The sequence below is a fragment of the Puma concolor genome, chromosome D4 (assembly GCF_028749965.1).
Source record: "Puma concolor isolate L17-30 chromosome D4, mPumCon1.1.hap2, whole genome shotgun sequence".
Classification (NCBI taxonomy): Eukaryota; Metazoa; Chordata; class Mammalia; order Carnivora; family Felidae; genus Puma; species Puma concolor.
Window position 1 is genome coordinate 34,626,702 of NC_141679.1, and position 16,994 is coordinate 34,643,695.

Genomic DNA, 16,994 nt, shown 5'->3' on the forward strand with positions numbered 1-16,994 from the left:
GTGTTTGTTTGGGAAGACCTTTATCTCTCCTTCTATTCTAAATGACAGACTTGCTGGATAAAGGATTCTCGGCTGCATATTTTTTTCTGTCTAGCACACTGAAAATCTCGTGCCAATTCTTTCTGGCCTGCCAAGTTTCAAAAGAGAGATCCGTCACGAGTCTTATAGGTCTCCCTTTATATGTGAGGGCACGTTTACCCCTTGCTGCTTTCAGAATTTTCTCTTTATCCTTGTATTTTGCCAGTTTCACTATGATATGTTTTGCAGAAGATCGATTCAACTTACGTCTGAGGGGAGTTCTCTGTGCCTCTTGGATTTCAATGCCTTTTTTCTTCCCCAGATCCAGGAAGTTCTCAGCTATTATTTCTTCAAGTACCCCTTCAGCACCTTTCCCTCTCTCTTCCTCCTCTGGGATACCAATTATGCGTATATTATTTCTTTTTAATGTATCACTTAGTTCTCTAATTTTCCCTCATACTCCTGGATTTTTTTATCTCTCTTTTTCTCAGCTTCCTCTTTTTCCATAACTTTATCTTCTAGTTCACCTATTTTCTCCTCTGCCTCTTCAATCCGAGCTGTGGTGGTTTCCATTTTGTTATGCATTTCGTTTAAAGCGTTTTTCAGCTCCTGGTGACTGTTCCTTAGTCCCTTGATCTCTGTAGCAAGAGATTCTCTGCTGTCAGCTATACTGTTTTCAAGCCCAGCGATTAATTTGATGACTATTATTCTAAATTCACTTTCTGTTATATTATTTAAATCCTTTTTGGTCAGCTCATTAGCTGTTGTTATTTCCTGGAGATTCTTCTGAGGGGAATTCTTCCGCTTGGTCATTTTGGATAGTCCCTGGCATGGTGAGGACCTGCAGGGCACTTCCCCTGTGCTGTGGTGTATAACTGGAGTTGGTGGGCGGAGCCGCAGTCAGACCTGATGTCTGCCCCCAGCCCACCGCTGTGTCCACAGTCAGACTGGTGTGTGCCTTCTCTTCCCCTCTCCTAGGGGCGGGATTCACTGTGGGGTGGGGTGGCCCGTCTGGGCTACTTGCACACTGCCAGGCTTGTGATGCTGGGGATCTGGCGTCTTAGCTGGGGTGGGTAGGCAAGGTGCACAGGGGCAGGAGGGGCAGGCTTAGCTTGCTTCTCCTTAGGTGATCCACTTGAGGAGGGGCCCTGTGGCAGCAGGAGGGAGTCAGATCCGCTGCCAGAGGTTTGGCTCCGCAGAAGCGCAGAGTTGGGTGTTTGCGCGGAGGGAGCAAGTTCCTTGGCAGGAACTGGTTCTCTTTGGGATTTTGGCTGGGGGATGGGCGGGGGAGATGGCGCTGGCGAGCGCCTTTGTTCCCCACCAAACTGAGCTCTGTTGTCAGGGGGCTCAGCAGCTCTCCTTCCCTTTGTCCTCCAGCCTTCCCGCTTTCTGAGCAGAGCTGTTAACTTATGACCTCCCAGACGCTAAGTCGCACTTGCTGTCGGAACACAGTCCGTCAGGCCCCTCTGCTTTTTGCAAGCCAGACTCGGGGGCTCTGCTTGGCCAGCGAGCCGCCCCTCTGCCCCGGCTCCCTCCCGCCGGTCCGTGGAGCGCGCACCGCCTCGCTGCCCTTCCTACCCTCTTCCGTGGGCCTCTCGTCTGAGCTTGGCTCCGGCGACTCTGTTCTGCTAATCCTCTGGCGGTTTTTTGGGTTATTTAGGCAGGTGTAGGTGGAATCTAAGTGATCAGCAGGACGCGCGGTGAGCCCAGTGTCCTCCTACGCCACCATCTTCCCTCCCGATCCTAAAGTGAACACTTTTTAATGCATTGTTAATGCATTTTCATTGCATCCATCTCTTACATTCTTTTTTTTTTCATCTCTTACAGTCTTACATCTGTCTCTTACATTCCACACCATCCCACCCTTTCATGTTGTCACCACTCTCTTTCTACACTTGTTAAGGAGAAACTCAAGGATGATGACTAAATGTCCCTAAACAACCAACCCAGTGGCCACTCTTCCTACCATTAAGATATTTTTCACACGTTCTGATTCCTGTAATAGAGACCCAAAAAATCAATCCTTAATACTCACCCATGATACTTTACACTCAACTGTACTCTTTGTAATACAGCATCACAGAAGAACATGAAGTAGTCAATAGAGAAAAGGATTTGGAGTCAGAACACCTAAATAGACTCCATTTAGTATCTATGATATTTTGGTCTGGCAACTTCTGAACTTTGGTCCCTGTGAACTTGGACCTTTCCTTACTAGCCAGTCAGGTATTTAGCAGCCTTGTCTTTCAGGGTTAAGGATCTTTCTGGATCTAACAGAGGGAATGCTTACATACTAAAATTCATACATCCCGAGCTGACCTCCATGCTTGGTGATTATTAATTCTGCAGGAATCTTCTCTTTTTTTTTTCCTTCTTTTTTCTTATTTATCTATTTATTTATCCAATAATAAAAAAGGACCTTTTTAATCCCTGAATATCTTTTAAATATTCATTTCATAGAAGAACACTTTAAGGAAACAGCCCCAACCGCTCCTGCCCTTCTCATTATCTCTTCTTTTACAGAGAAAAAATATGTATTCTCACAGAGAATAAGCTTAGAAATTCAGTTGCTAAATATTAGTAATTAATGACACCAAACATTAGAACTAGATTATATTCAAATTATGAATATGCAGTGTCTTGCAGAAAAGACTATTTTGCCTCAGTGATGGTCATGGTGGTGATATTCAGATGGAAGATGCAATAGAAAAACCAGCTTTTTAGAATGAAGGAATAAAAGCATTACCAGATTAAGTTCAGTTAATCCCTGTGTAAAGTGTAGAGTGTACCTGTTACCAGAGAGAGCAGTCTGCATTCACTGCATGAGTACTATTGTATGTTAAAAAGAAGAGGAAAGAAAAAAAGCTAAGATATTCTTCATAAACTTAAAAATTCAGGATTATAAACACTAGGCAAATCCTTTTAATTCTGTGCCAATCAATGGAGGGAGAGTCAGGAAAGACATTAGCTCATCTACATTAGACTCACATCCATGCATTGATGTGGACAACAATTTTCCCTTAGTTTTATCTCAGTGGCAGAGCCAGATTTTGCAAAATCTGAAGTTTATAAAATATTAGATACCAGACCTACTTTATAAGAATGAAAGCAAAGATATTACTTTCACAAATTTTAGAAAAAAAAAAAAAACACACAATCAACTGAATATACTACTGGGCCCTCCCAAGCAAGCAAGGGCCTTGACACTGAAGCTTCCTTAGCTCCAGAGTAAATCTGTCTCTACCTCAACTCCACGCCAGATCACTTCCCCTCCACCACTCTCAATAGATTTTCTGGCACCCGAAAACAGCAATGGTTTGGTGGGGTTCTCTGACTAAGGATTTATCACTGAAGGAGACAAGAAGAATGGTCCCTGAGCTTGATCAATGCTGTTTACATGTAGTTAGCAAGGCTTGCTTAAAACATACCACATCGACATTTTTTGTTTCTTTTTAAATTATCAGAGCCATATTTTAAACATGTTGATAGGAAATTAAGATAAGACTAGCCCAAACCCCAGTCCTTCTGGCTAGCATTAAGCATCCTCCTTGGCTCTTTAAAGCGGGTTTGTGGTAAATTATTGTGAAAAATAATTTAACTCAAAGTGGACTCTTTCTCCTAGGGGATGATTTATCTGTTTGTAAGCTGAGATGAGGGAATTCCATTTGCTGTTGAGCCAGTGAGGCTAACTTTATTAATGCATCCTTGCTGCAAAGATTCATGGGACCCCCCTCCCCTCCTTGCCCAGTGGGTCAGCTGTAGCACTCCTTGTCAGTTTACAACAGGCTGGGCAATACCTGGAAATTCAGAGCTGTCATCATAAGATATAATGACATCCATAAAACCAGAATGTAAACGGAAGATCCTTTAGGGTAAGGGGCTCTGACTCAACTTAGGCCTTACGAAGCAAAATACCTATGAATGTAAGAATGTTCCTGTTTTTGAGTATATGCTAATGGCTTTTCCTCTAAGGTAAAAACATCTAACCTCCCGTTTTTGTTAATAAATAAATATTTTATTATGAAAATCAATTTTGTTTAATGAAGTCTTCTGAGGGAGATGTTTTGAGATATTTTATTAAAATCATTTCATATTTAGGTCTGCCTTGTCATCTCCACCTAGAGCAAAAAGGAGTCATAAAAAATGGTAAGTGTAGCCATAAAAATTTCTTTCACTATTAGTTGGGAAAGAAACAAATGGGAATATTACTTTGAAGGTAATGACTTACGTTTTTTTACTGCATCATATTTTCTCAAAACCCAAGCAAAGTATATCCCAAATCATACTACGAATAAAATATAATTTTCTCTCAGAACACTTTTCCTCTTCAGAAAAAAAAAGATGAGTTTAATTTTTCTGTCAGCTGAAGCTTCATGTGTCAAACACATCTTATATTTCAACAAACCTTACTGTCATATTGATGGAATACTCAAGGAGACATTAGTTCTTACACAAGTACTAGCTTAGAAAGGTGTAAGCGGAATTCTAATGAGCACACTTCTAAAAATATACTTCATTATCCTCAACCACAGTATTATATGTATAATTGCCTTTCATTTTTAACCAAAATTATGGTTTCTTGTCAGAGATTGTAGCTTCCTTGAAGGCAGGTGGTGGTAAAGTTTGTTCCATCTTTTTATTCCCAACCCTTAACACAATCCTTATGGAATAAGGGAGAACCATATTATCAAATGAATACGTTCATGAAATAATATAAATTGCATCTTGTGCACTGTGTGCTTATCCTAAATGTGGAAACAGCATATTCAGTTATCAGTAATTTTTGAGGTGTTTTTTTAATAAAACCTTAAATGAAGTAGTTCTGAAATAAAAAAAAAAATTAGAAACTTCTTTGTTAAACTTGTCATTTGTTCACTCAGTCAACAAATATTTATTGAAAACTTGCAACATGTCAAGCATGGTGCTGCGTGCTCAATCTTAAACCAGACAAAGCCCTGACCTCTTGAAACCTCCAGTCTAAGCATGGAGATAACTGTTCTAAGGATAAAAGAAAAGCTTCATCTCTTTTTCTCTTAAATACACTCCCCAGTCACTTACAACAGGATGACATTCAAATTTCAACTACTCTGTGGAGCCAAAGAGGTCGAATGGTGGCTCATACATCTGAACAACAGGATTATTATTTAGTGGACAAGGCAGCCTGACTTAACAACTATAAAATTATTCATTTTTATAGGCTTAGAAAGATAGTTCTGCCGGCATCAGAAAATTCTACTTCACGTGTATGGCAATGATCTTTAATCAAAATAATTTAAAATTAACTATTGGTAATTATAATAATAGTACTAGTAGTAATAATATTGGTGAGGATAATGATATTCACATTTACTGAGTGCCTGGCACTTTGCTAGAAAGCTTTATGTGGATCATCTCCTGTATTCCCTCTTTCTAGTTTAGGTAATAGATTTTCTTACTATCTCCACTTGACAGATAAAGAAGCTGAAGCTCAGAAGTTGAGAAATCTGCACATAGCCACAGAGCAAATTGTGGAGTCAGAATTTGAATGCAGATCTGTCTGCTGGAAGAACCTGAACTCATAACCACACCTGCCATCACCTGCTACACCAAAGGTGGTAGCACAGATCATGTAGACTACAAAAACAAAAACCAAACAAAACCTTTTTCACTACCTCTTTAAATATTGACATGATGTATGGAATATTCTTGTTTCTTCTAAAATATATAACTAATGATGCTGCATTTTCACAGACATTAAAGACAAAAAACAATTATAGGTTTTCATCTGTTCTGTGACCTATGGCAGTCCAGATGTCACAGAACCAAGGTCATATTTTAAGTATGACCCTAGTCGGACATAGGCAATCCAAAAATTGACTATTAGTTACCAGCGTACAAGCATTCCAAACACCATGGGAATATGTGTTAATACAATATTAGGCACAAATGTAAGAGGGGGGGAAAAGAAGCTAAAAATTCTTGGTATTTCATATTAAAGGGCACTGCACCAGTACATAATCTTCAGTCATTCCAAATAACTTGGTAACACAATACATAGTTTCAGGCTTTCCTATCATTTTATTTTCATGTACAAAGTTGATTTTTAGTCATTTGCACAAAGAAATGTTTTATAAGCCAGAGTAAACTTCTTTGCCAGGATTGTTGATCTTCCCTTTCCATCACAGTAGCCATGCATTCATTTAATGAACATTTACTGAATTACTATGTGCCAGACAATGCCCTAGATGCTGAGGATTCAGCAGTGGACAAGAGGTCTGAACCAAACAGTTCGACTTCAAAGAGATAATTAAGGGAGAAGAAAGGAAATGACCATTTTTCGGCAACTTTTATATTTGAATCACTGTGCCACATGCTTTACACATGTATGCCATTATTTTCTGAAAACAATGCTAAAAACATAGGATTATTCTCCACTCTAAAGATGAGGAGATTTCTTTATAGATTTTGGATACTAGAACTCACCAAACTCCACACCCGAAAAAAAAATCCAGTGAAGAAATGGGCAGAAAACATGAATAGACACTTCTCTAAAGAAGACATCCAGATGGCCAACAGGCACATGAAAAGATGTTCAACGTTGCTCCTCATCAGGGAAATATAAATCAAAACCACACTCAGATACCACCTCACGCCAGTCAGAGTGGCTAAAATGAACAAATCAGGAGACTATAGATGCTGGTGAGTAGGTGGAGAAACGGGAACCATCTTGCACTGTTGGTGGGAATGCAAACTGGTGCAGCCACTCTGGAAAACAGTGTGGAGGTTCCTCAAAAAATTAAAAATAGATCTACCCTATGACCCAGCAATAGCACTGCTAGGAATTTACCCAAGGGATACAGGAGTACTGATGCATAGGGGCACTTGTACCACAATGTTTATAGCAGCACTCTCAACAATAGCCAAATTATGGAAAGAGCCTAAATGTCCATCAACTGATGAATGGATAAAGAAGTTCTGGTTTATATACCCAATGGAATACTATGTGGCAATGAGAAAGAATGAAATATGGCCTTTTGTAACAATGTGGATGGAACTGGAAAGTGTTATGCTAAGTGAAATAAGTCATACAGAGAAAGACAGATACCATATGTTTTCACTCTTATGTGGATCCTGAGAAATTTAACAGAAGTCCATGGGGGAGAGGAAGAAAAAAAAAAAGAGGTTAGAGAGGGAGAGAGCCAAAGCATAAGAGACTCTTAAAAACTGAGAACAAACTGAGGGTTGATGGGGGGTGGGAGGGAGGGGAGGGTGAGTGATGGGTATTGAGAAGGGCACCTTTTGGGATGAACACCGGGGGTTGTATGGAAACCAATTGGACAATAAATTTCATATTAAAATAAAATAAAATAAAATAAAATAAAATAAAATAAAATAAAATAAAATATGAGGAGATTCAAGTTTAGACTTGGTAATGTATCTAACATCTTAGAATCAGAAACAGACTCAACATAAACCCATGTCTGTCTGGCTACAAAGAACATTCCCATTCCATAGCAGAGAGTTCCCTCGGTTTCAACAATCTCTTTTTGAAATTACCCTTCTGTCTGCACTGATTTTCTGGTTCTCAAATTCACCCTCTATCCTATAATGGCCATTGGAGTAATGATCACTTTCTTCCTTTATGTGTAAAGTGAGATTAATTCCTGTCCAAATGGTGCATCATATGTGTTTACCTAACCATATCTAGTCATCCTTCTTTATATGTATACATTCATGCCACAAATATTTGTTGGGGGCCCAGTAAATTCTAGGAATATTTCTAGGCCAGAGAAAAATGTGATGGAGCTTATACACAAAAGGGGGAGGTACATAAAATAAGTTTCAAGAAATTGAGTATAATTTCACATGGCAGAAAGTGCTATGAAGCAAATTAAACAGGTCATGCATACACTATATATAAACACTGACCGTACAACAGACACACATGTATATATGTGCACAAATATACCTCCCCAACAGAATTTCTGGTTAAACTATACAATGTCTAACTACTTATAATTAATAACTAATTTTATTAAAATCCATAAATTTTTATGACACAATATTTTTCTATCATATTTGATTTTTCTGGTTGCTGATAAATGACAGATCTGTGGATACCCATGGAATTAAATGAACACACACACACAAAGTGTGCGTGCCACTGAAAACTGTTCATATTGATTTTCTCACGCATGATAAACAGCTTCATTTTTTAAACAGTTCTTTTGGTGTTATACTTTAAAAATATGTAGTATCTCTTCTGAGAAAACCCTCATTGATAACAAATTTATAATCTGAACACACATATCATCAAGCATGAGAAAAAATTTAATGGGGCATATTTATGATCTATATCTATTAGAAAAAAACATTTTTTTTCATTGTGTGAAAATAAGTAATGCAAGGGTGAAGTTTAACAATCAAAGATAAACCTTAAAGATACAAAAAAATAAGGCATGGAAAGTTTTGATATGTAAGTTAAAACACAGTTTCATTTAGAAAGATCACAGATAAGGTAGTTTTTAAGTTGTCCTGTTATTTAATAAAACACATTAAGGGGGCACCTGGGTGGCTCAGTTGGTTAAGCATCCAGCTTCGGCTCAGGTCATGATCTCATGGCTGGTGAGTTTGAGCCCCACATCAGGCTCTGTGCTGACAGCTCAGAGCCTGGAGCTGGCTTCGAATTCTGTGTCTCCCTCTCTCTCTGCACCTCCCCCACTTGCGCTCTTTTTCTATCTCTCTCTCAAAGATAAATAAACATTAAAAAAATTTAAAAAATAAGATAAAACATACTAAGAATATTAGGATGTATGTCACCATACCTGTGTGGCATTAATTCACAAGTTACTGTTTTTTAATAAAAGAGGTTACATGCTTTTTAAAGGAGATATGTATTCAGGATTTTGATAATTAAACCCGAGATGGAACAGTTGGTATATGTATGACCTAAATCCCAATAAATTATGCATGTACAACTTTTAAAACTACATCTTATTTAGTAGCTTAAAATCAAACTAATTTGAAAGCCAGGAAACTGATATTTTTTAATTGTTCAAATGATACCAGTGAAAGACAACCAAATATCCAGTTTTAAAGTATAAACATCAATTATGTACAAAGGACTATGAATTGTATTACTTTAAGTATTTTAGCAAACCTCTTTCCAAATTTCTACTCATAGAGACAGATTATGCTAATTTAGTCACATGATTTCTCACTTGTATAGTTTGCTCTCTTTAGCCAATGAAGTATGTCCCAAGCTCATTTTCTTCTACTATTACTCTTTTTTACTTCTACTCTACTCTCACCTACTATTGTTTATACCCACCTGTGATGGTTGATTTCATATGTCAACTAGAATGGGCCATTAGATGCCCAGATATTTGGCCAATGCTTATTCTGGATATTACTGTAAGGATGTTTGGATGAGATTAACATTTAAATCAATAGTCCCAGTTAAGCAGCTTGCCTATCCTATTGTGAGTGGATATCCTGCAATCAGTTGAAGGTCTGAATAGAATAAAAAGGATGACCCTCCTCCCAGTAAGAGAATTCCTCCTGCTTAATTGCCTTCCAAAAGGGACATTAGCTTATTCCTGTCTTCAGACTCATCCTGAAACCTGGGCTTTTCCTGAGTCCCAAGCCTGCTGACCTTTAGACTATCATCAGCTGTCCTGGGTCTTCAGCTTACCGACTCACCCTGCAGATCTTGGGAGTCTTAAGCCTTCTTAAAAACATGAGCCAACTTCTTATAATAAATCTCTTTATATTCCATTTCTCTGGAGAACCCTAATATACCACTCCTATCCACTCTCCAAATATTTAATAATTTCTTATCTATGCAACTATGTTCATGAAGCTTTTCTGTATTCCTCATACTTTCTCACACTAGTTCTGCCTGATAAAATCCTATATTCTTTAAGCCTCAATTCAGAAGTCTCTTCCCTCCCATGATGCACCATCAATGTAGGACTTTTCCACACTTTTGACACCATGGCACATTAGTACTGTTGTCATTTATGTCATGTTTGTCTGTGGCTGATCAGCTGAAAGAACATTGTTCTTCCAGGAAAATATCTTTTATAACTACATCAAAAGTAAATAACCCAAGGGCTACAGTACATAGTCACATCATAATAAAGCAGGGCTTAGTTTTGACTGGGTAAAACCCAAAGAAAATCTTAGCTGTATGACCAAGAAAGAAAAAAAAAAATCATTCCAAACTCTCTAGACCTTGGTTTCTTACATCAAAAATAAGAGATAAGGCTAGGTAAACACTAAATTCCCTTCCAGCTGGACATTTCCATAGTGCCATTAACAGCCAATCAATAGTAAGTACTCACATGACTTAATATTCATTTTAAAATAGTTAAAAATAATATGAAGGCAAAAGAAAAAAAATTGTTCTCACTTAACACTAAAATCTCACTTGAGATTTACAAGTGCACTCATTCTCTCTGAGTCCTTTAAGACATAATCCCAGGGTGGAAAAACTAGTGATAACAATCCAAAGAAAGCGGCATGCATCACCAACACAATAATCCTTAAAAGACTGACCACAAGGAAGCAGGAAAATGTCTCAGCTCACAAATGCACTTTTTCCCAAATATTATTTTTTTTTTAAACAAAATTTTTTTTAACGTTTATTTTTGAGACAGAGAGAGACAGAGCATGAACGGGGGAGGGGCAGAGAGAGAGGGAGACACAGAATCGGAAGCAGGCTCCAGGCTCTGAGCCATCAGCCCAGAGCCCGACGCGGGACTCAAACTCACGGACCGCGAGATCGTGACCTGAGCTGAAGACGGACGCCCAATCGACTGAGCCACCCAGGCGCCCCAAATATTATTTGTTTTAATGTCTCTCCTTACAACGGTCCCAAGGACCTGTGTGCATGGGCTCCTGCCTTGGTGAACACTAACACGTAAAGAACAGATATTTATAAGTTCTTAGGACCACAAGTCCAAAAGTCAGAAGTTTCTGTGTACTTAAGTGGCTTTGCCCACCACCTCCTCTTTTCCGCAAGGAAGTAGAGTACACAGGAAGGCTTTATCATGTTGTTATCAATTTATTCCAACTACGCAACTATTTTATAAGCCTTTTCAAATACTCTTCACTTAGTACCATAATTGTCAGCAAGTTTGTTCTGTGTTGGCCACCCTTCCTTTTGTTTCTGTCTTTCATAAAAATCCTTTTGTGTGACAGTCAAGCAGCTGTGCTTTGTTCTTTAATGTTCCTAGCCTGGATCCCCAGCCGAGACCACTTTATAACATAAACAGCAAAGTACCATTTTCACAGCGGGGACAACTGTGTTCATCTTCAAAAAGAGGCATTAATAAAATGAGACTGTAATGAACATGCTAATTCTGATCACAGGGTACTGCACAATGGTGGAGAGAGGCGACTGCTTTCTCCCCGAAAGATTGTAAAAGTTGTTGTTGTTTTTTTAACAACTGCCATAACGGCTTACATTTTTTTGAAACCGACATATTATGCAAACATTTCTCTCCATTTCCCAATGAAATGCCTTCTCTGTCTCATGCAACTGCTCACTGTGTGTTTTACTATCTCAGTAACAGTCACCTTCAGGAAGCATATTTTTTCCATCTTGCAAGAACTGGATTATGAAACAGGCATGTCACTAAATCTAGAAAGCTAAAGAAAAGAGATCTGAGTGATCCTAGTCCAATGTCTTTGGCTTCTCTGTGCATGTGAAGATAAAAAAAAATAATAACAATAATAAAAATGAAGATGGAGGAGGAGGAGGAGAGGGGGTAGAAGAGGAGGAAGGAGAATAAAATGAACAGGAAAGTAGGGAAGTTAACACATTTGTTCAAGATGCCACAGCTATGTTGGGACAAAACTATAGTTGGAACTCAAATTACCTGTGATTACAAAGTGAGAACTTTGTATTTTGTCTCATGTCTTGATGGTGGCCATTCATAAAATACGATGCATTTGCGTGGAGTAAACATTAAGTATTGCTTCATAAAATATATCTGCAAAACTAGGTAATTAGATTGTGTAATATTTGCTTAACTAACTTTATAAAAATTTAATGTTTATTTTTGAGAGGGAGAGAGAGAGAGAGAGAGAGAGAGCGAGCAAGCAGGGGAGGGGCAGGGAAAGTGGGAGACACAGAATCCGAAGCAGGCTCCAGGTTCTGAGCTATCAGGACAGAGCCTGATGCGGGGCCCAAACTCAGGAACTGTGAGATCATGACCTGAGCTGAAGTCGGATACTTAACCTACTGAGCCACCCAGGTGCCCCTTAACTAACTTTTTCAGACAGCAATTTTACTTTATTTGTGTTGTATGAAAAAGATAGTCTCCTTTAAGTAGGTAAGAGCAACAGTATTATATATTAGACACTGTTTTGTTGTGGTAGTGCTAGTGGTATTTTGGGGGCAGTGTTATTTGGGAATGGACAAGTCTCCAAAAATAATCCACTAAACTTAAAAGAATAATGTATTACATGCTGTTTTGGATGCCAATAATATTTGTATTTTCTGATTACTGCTTAAAAAATATCTAAATTCTAGAAACATGACACTTAGTTACATGCAAAATTGGTAATATCTCATTTTCTCTGCCCTGGTGCTGGTAACATGTATCTGAGATAACATTTTCAATTACATTTATCATTATATGAATTTATACTACAAGACTTCCCCCTAATAATCTTTGGCCAGTAAGAAATTACGACCAGTGAACCAAAGATTCAGAAAGAACTAAATCCATCTGGATAATGATCCTCTTCTTAAAATACCCTCTCTGGTCCTACTCGTGCCCTTGAAAGCCTAATTTGTAATCTAAAGTCCTTCAAATTCTATAATTAGGTAAGTCTCAGCCCTTAATAACCCCTCAGTGGTATCTGAAGCCTTCAGTTAAAGTTCTGCTTAGGAGGGAAAGCGTGTATGACAGATATGCTCAGTGTCCTAAAGTACTACAGAAAGAGGGAATTGGTATTTGCCTGTGTCTCCACATGCAGGGCAGCCAAAAAAAAAAAAAAAAAAAAACCAAAAATTAAAATATGACCTAGAGGCCATAAGTACTGCATCCAACTCCATATTCTCCTACAACTTCTATGAACTACAGTGCACAGTGTATAAATGGTAATTGCCTAAATATCTCATTCCAGGGCATGTTCAGCCTGAGCTTATAGTTATCATTCCTTATGAAAACAGTTTTTCAGAGCTAAGGCAATTTGAACAGAGCTACAGAGGGAAACTTTCCCCTGAAATACTCCCCTTAATGCACACGGGTGGTCAGAGTATTGTTTCAATGTCTTCTGCATTAGCCACACAGTTCAGATGTTTAAATCTCCAATTAATTAGGTTCTCTAGTAGCCTGTATGAAATAAATTAGTGATCTCCATCCAGTCCACTTAGACAAAACCCATCATGACAGTTGGCACATTTTTGGCATTGTCAGCAAAGTAGGGAAACAGTAAATGACCCATGTGGATGAAATGGGCGTCTGATGAGGGCCACTGACTGAAAGTGTACAGCAGGCTGATCCAACTGCAGAGCAGAGAACTTGAGTATCTACCAAGGTGATTTCCAAAAGCAAGTGAACTTAAAATGGGCACAAAGCTCATCAGTGGTAGTAGGAAACTCTTCACATTCATTTCAACTAACTGTTCACCTTACCCATATTCTATGAATGTGATTATGCTACTGGAATATTTTTTCAAGACTATCATTAATGGAATTATGATTAGTTATTTAGAAAATTTAAACAAAGAGGTAGCCCTCGGAGACAAAGATAATTCCCAACCCCATTTATTTCATCCCACAGGGATATAGGAAAAGTTTTCTATTTTAAGTTATGTTTAGACTAGTTTTCCATTATCCAAAATACCTTTGAGTTTTTCTCATGAAACATTTCCAAAACTGCTAAACATAGCCTTTAAAAAAAAAAAAAAGGTTTAACTATCTTTACTAGAATCATAAATTTTCAGACAAATGCACTTACATATGACAGATATTCACATAGAAGCTAAGATCATATTAAAATGTTCAAGTGTATTTGTTTTATGTGAGAGCTAGTTGAATAAAAGTAGATGAGTAGATCACCTGCGAGGCAGGAAAATACAAATTCATGTGAAAATCTAAGTACAGTGGTATTTTACTCCAAGTTTTGTTAATCTCTTCATCACATGCATGAAGATTAAGTCAAGCCAAATGACTGTCATTGCTTCCTTTTAAGGAGTGAATTCAAGGAAATAGGAAGTGTTTGTGATAAATTTTACTTTACCATACCTTTGTAATACACTTTCTGCATAACAGCATTAGTTCTAAACTAGGTGAAGAAATGAAGCTTAAAATGTAAAAAGAAAATCAACAAATTAGTCTGAGTTTGTTTCAGATATGAACACCTGAAGAACTTATTCTACAATGTTCACACCTACTATCTAAGTTTATATGAACACATATACGGATATTCACATATGTATATATATTTTGTAGTAAATGTTACAAACAGTTTCTAAGATTCCTTCCAGTTCTAAAATCTGACTTCCAACTCCCATGCGTTCTTTTTACCCCCCTTAGATCTTATTCTTGCCTGAGATATTTTAGTCTTTCCATTATCTTTTCAAATATTTAAAATGCATTTCTTTCCAAACTCATTCATATGGTTCATTATCTGCACTTCATCAGATCATAATTTCTACTCTCATTGATTGCGCTTACTGTCCTTCATGAATTAGAACTGGCTTTCATGCTTTAGAACTGGTAGTTATGAGCCCATCTGAGAATGAATGACCTTGTCTAGGGTTGTATATCCTGAGTTGTGGGAGCATCTCTGTGGGGTGAGTACCTACAGGGCTGCCTGTTTCACACTGTGTGAGAGTCACTGTATCTGACCAGTTTTGATGTTTGATTCTAAGTTCTGAGGATGGCACCGTAGAAGTAGTGCTAGAATTCTCACCTTTATGCAGAGAGCTGATCTAGCTCTTCTTACTTTCACTTTATTTTACGTAGGCCTGTGTGCTGCAGAGCTAACACACCAGCCATAAAGCATATGGTCCTTTTGGTTATTATCTTGGCTTATGAGATTATAAATGTCTATTCTCTGGAGATTCTCTCTTTGTCTATAGCACCTGGAAACTTCTTTCTTGTTTGCAAGCCTAATCATGCATTTAATTTTATTTTCAGATATATTTTATCAACATCTAGATGTATTTATAGGAGGATGAGAGCGCTGTATGTAAACATAGCTTGTCATAATGGACAGAAATGTAGCCCAAATCTGACTTAAGTTTTTTTAAGCAGCGTTCTGTTATGCTCATTTAAAAGATCTATATCAAATTGGTCAGTATTTCTCCTGAGACTTAGTAACATATTTACATTATTTAAACATTTTTGGGGGAGCCTGGGTGGCTCAGTCAGTTCAGCATCTGACTCTTGATCTCAGCTTAGGTCATGATCTCATGGTTCGTGAGTTCAAGACCCGCATCAGGCTCTGTGCTGACAAGGTGGAGCCTGGTTGGGATTCTGTCTCTCCTTCTCCCTGCCCCTCCAACTCCTCCTCTCAAAATAAATAAACTTCATCTTAAGAAAGTCTGTTCTCATAAGTAGTGGAATTAAGCAAAGTGAGGTTCAAAATAAACAAAGAAATAAAATTGTGTATGAGAAAAAAAGAGATGAAGGCACAGGAGTATTAGTTTGGAGAGGTCAACTACCAGTAAGCTAATTCAGATGATATTCTTATCTCTACACAAAATTATTGACTTAGAGACATACAACAGCCTATTATTAATCACTAGCCTTTATTCTCTAGTACTGCCATTCTAAGGAAAGTCTAGAAAGTAGGTACACTTTTAGTACTGGAAATTTGGGAAGTCATTTCATACTTTGGTCAAACTGCATAAGCCACATAGCTGAAAACACATATGGGGACACACTGTTTCCACTCACTTTGCCTTAACAGATGCTAGTTGAAAAAATATAAAAGGGTAAAATAAAAACACATTTTTTGACATAAAGAAGAAAGGTGTCTTTCTTTTTCTCAATTCCTCTGTTTAAGAGGAACTAATCTTTAGGTAGAGGATGCTCCTTTAATTTTGCAAACATCAAGGTCAAACGTAGTAATCCGCAGAAAGTAGTTCCCAACCTTGGTACAAAAAAAAAACCATACATAAGCAATGCTAACATGCAAAAGACTAGCAGGCCCTGTTTCCTTTCGAGGCACAGTACCAAAAATCACAATATCTGGCATTGGAAATCACTTCTCTGTGATTTTCTTTTCTCTCCCTGGTTAGGATTATTTCAAGACTCGTGAAAAAAGGCACCCACTCTGTTTAAAGGCTTTACCCTTATAAACATTGTATTTAAATTCATTTCCCATTTAACTGTCATGACAATCCTACTCTTTTTAGTGGTCCTACAAAAGAACACCAGGGATACAGAATTTCAACAATGACACAGGCAACAACCTTGTATTTGATTACTTACCACGCAAAACTGTGAGTCTGGTGGATACACTTATTTCTCCCACGTTATTCGAGGCCACACATTCATAAATGGCCTCATCCCGTGGAGTCCGTAAGGGTTGTATTCTGAGAACTGATCCAGATCCATCATCAAACTCTATTACCTATTAGAGGAGACAATAGCTGTCACAGGTGTTGTTACAATCGTCTACCTCTCAACTAAACCTCTTAATACAGTGGTGAGCCAGTTTTTAGGCTCAGAATCAACACAGCAGCACTTTAAGACTGAATTTTGATACACAGCAGCAAAACAGAGTAATTGGTTTAATTTAATGAATCTTCTTCTGAACAAGGGGAAAGACATGCAGCTACAAATGCAAAGTCTACTGAAAACCATTGACAATGTACTCACAGAAATAGTCTAGTATGTGTATCCAGGGGAATTTGACCCTATTAATTTTGCAAGAGACTTGCTGCTATGATGGATAACTTTCTCAAATTATTCTGTCTTTGAGAGCACATATAGATATGTGCATCCACTCAATAATTGGACTGTTAGG

General features: G+C 37.9%; 1 protein-coding gene across 34 annotated transcripts in view; it reads right to left on the reverse strand.

Annotated features, from left to right (window-relative positions):
* PTPRD (protein tyrosine phosphatase receptor type D) overlaps positions 1–16,994 on the reverse strand; it is a 2,237,777-nt gene that overhangs the window by 311,885 nt on the left and 1,908,898 nt on the right. For all 34 annotated transcript variants that reach the window (XM_086685253.1, XM_086685255.1, XM_086685268.1 and 31 more), the window contains one exon: positions 16,457–16,598. In XM_086685253.1, the coding sequence (XP_086541379.1) occupies positions 16,457–16,598 (142 nt within the window). The remainder of the gene's footprint in view (positions 1–16,456; positions 16,599–16,994) is intronic.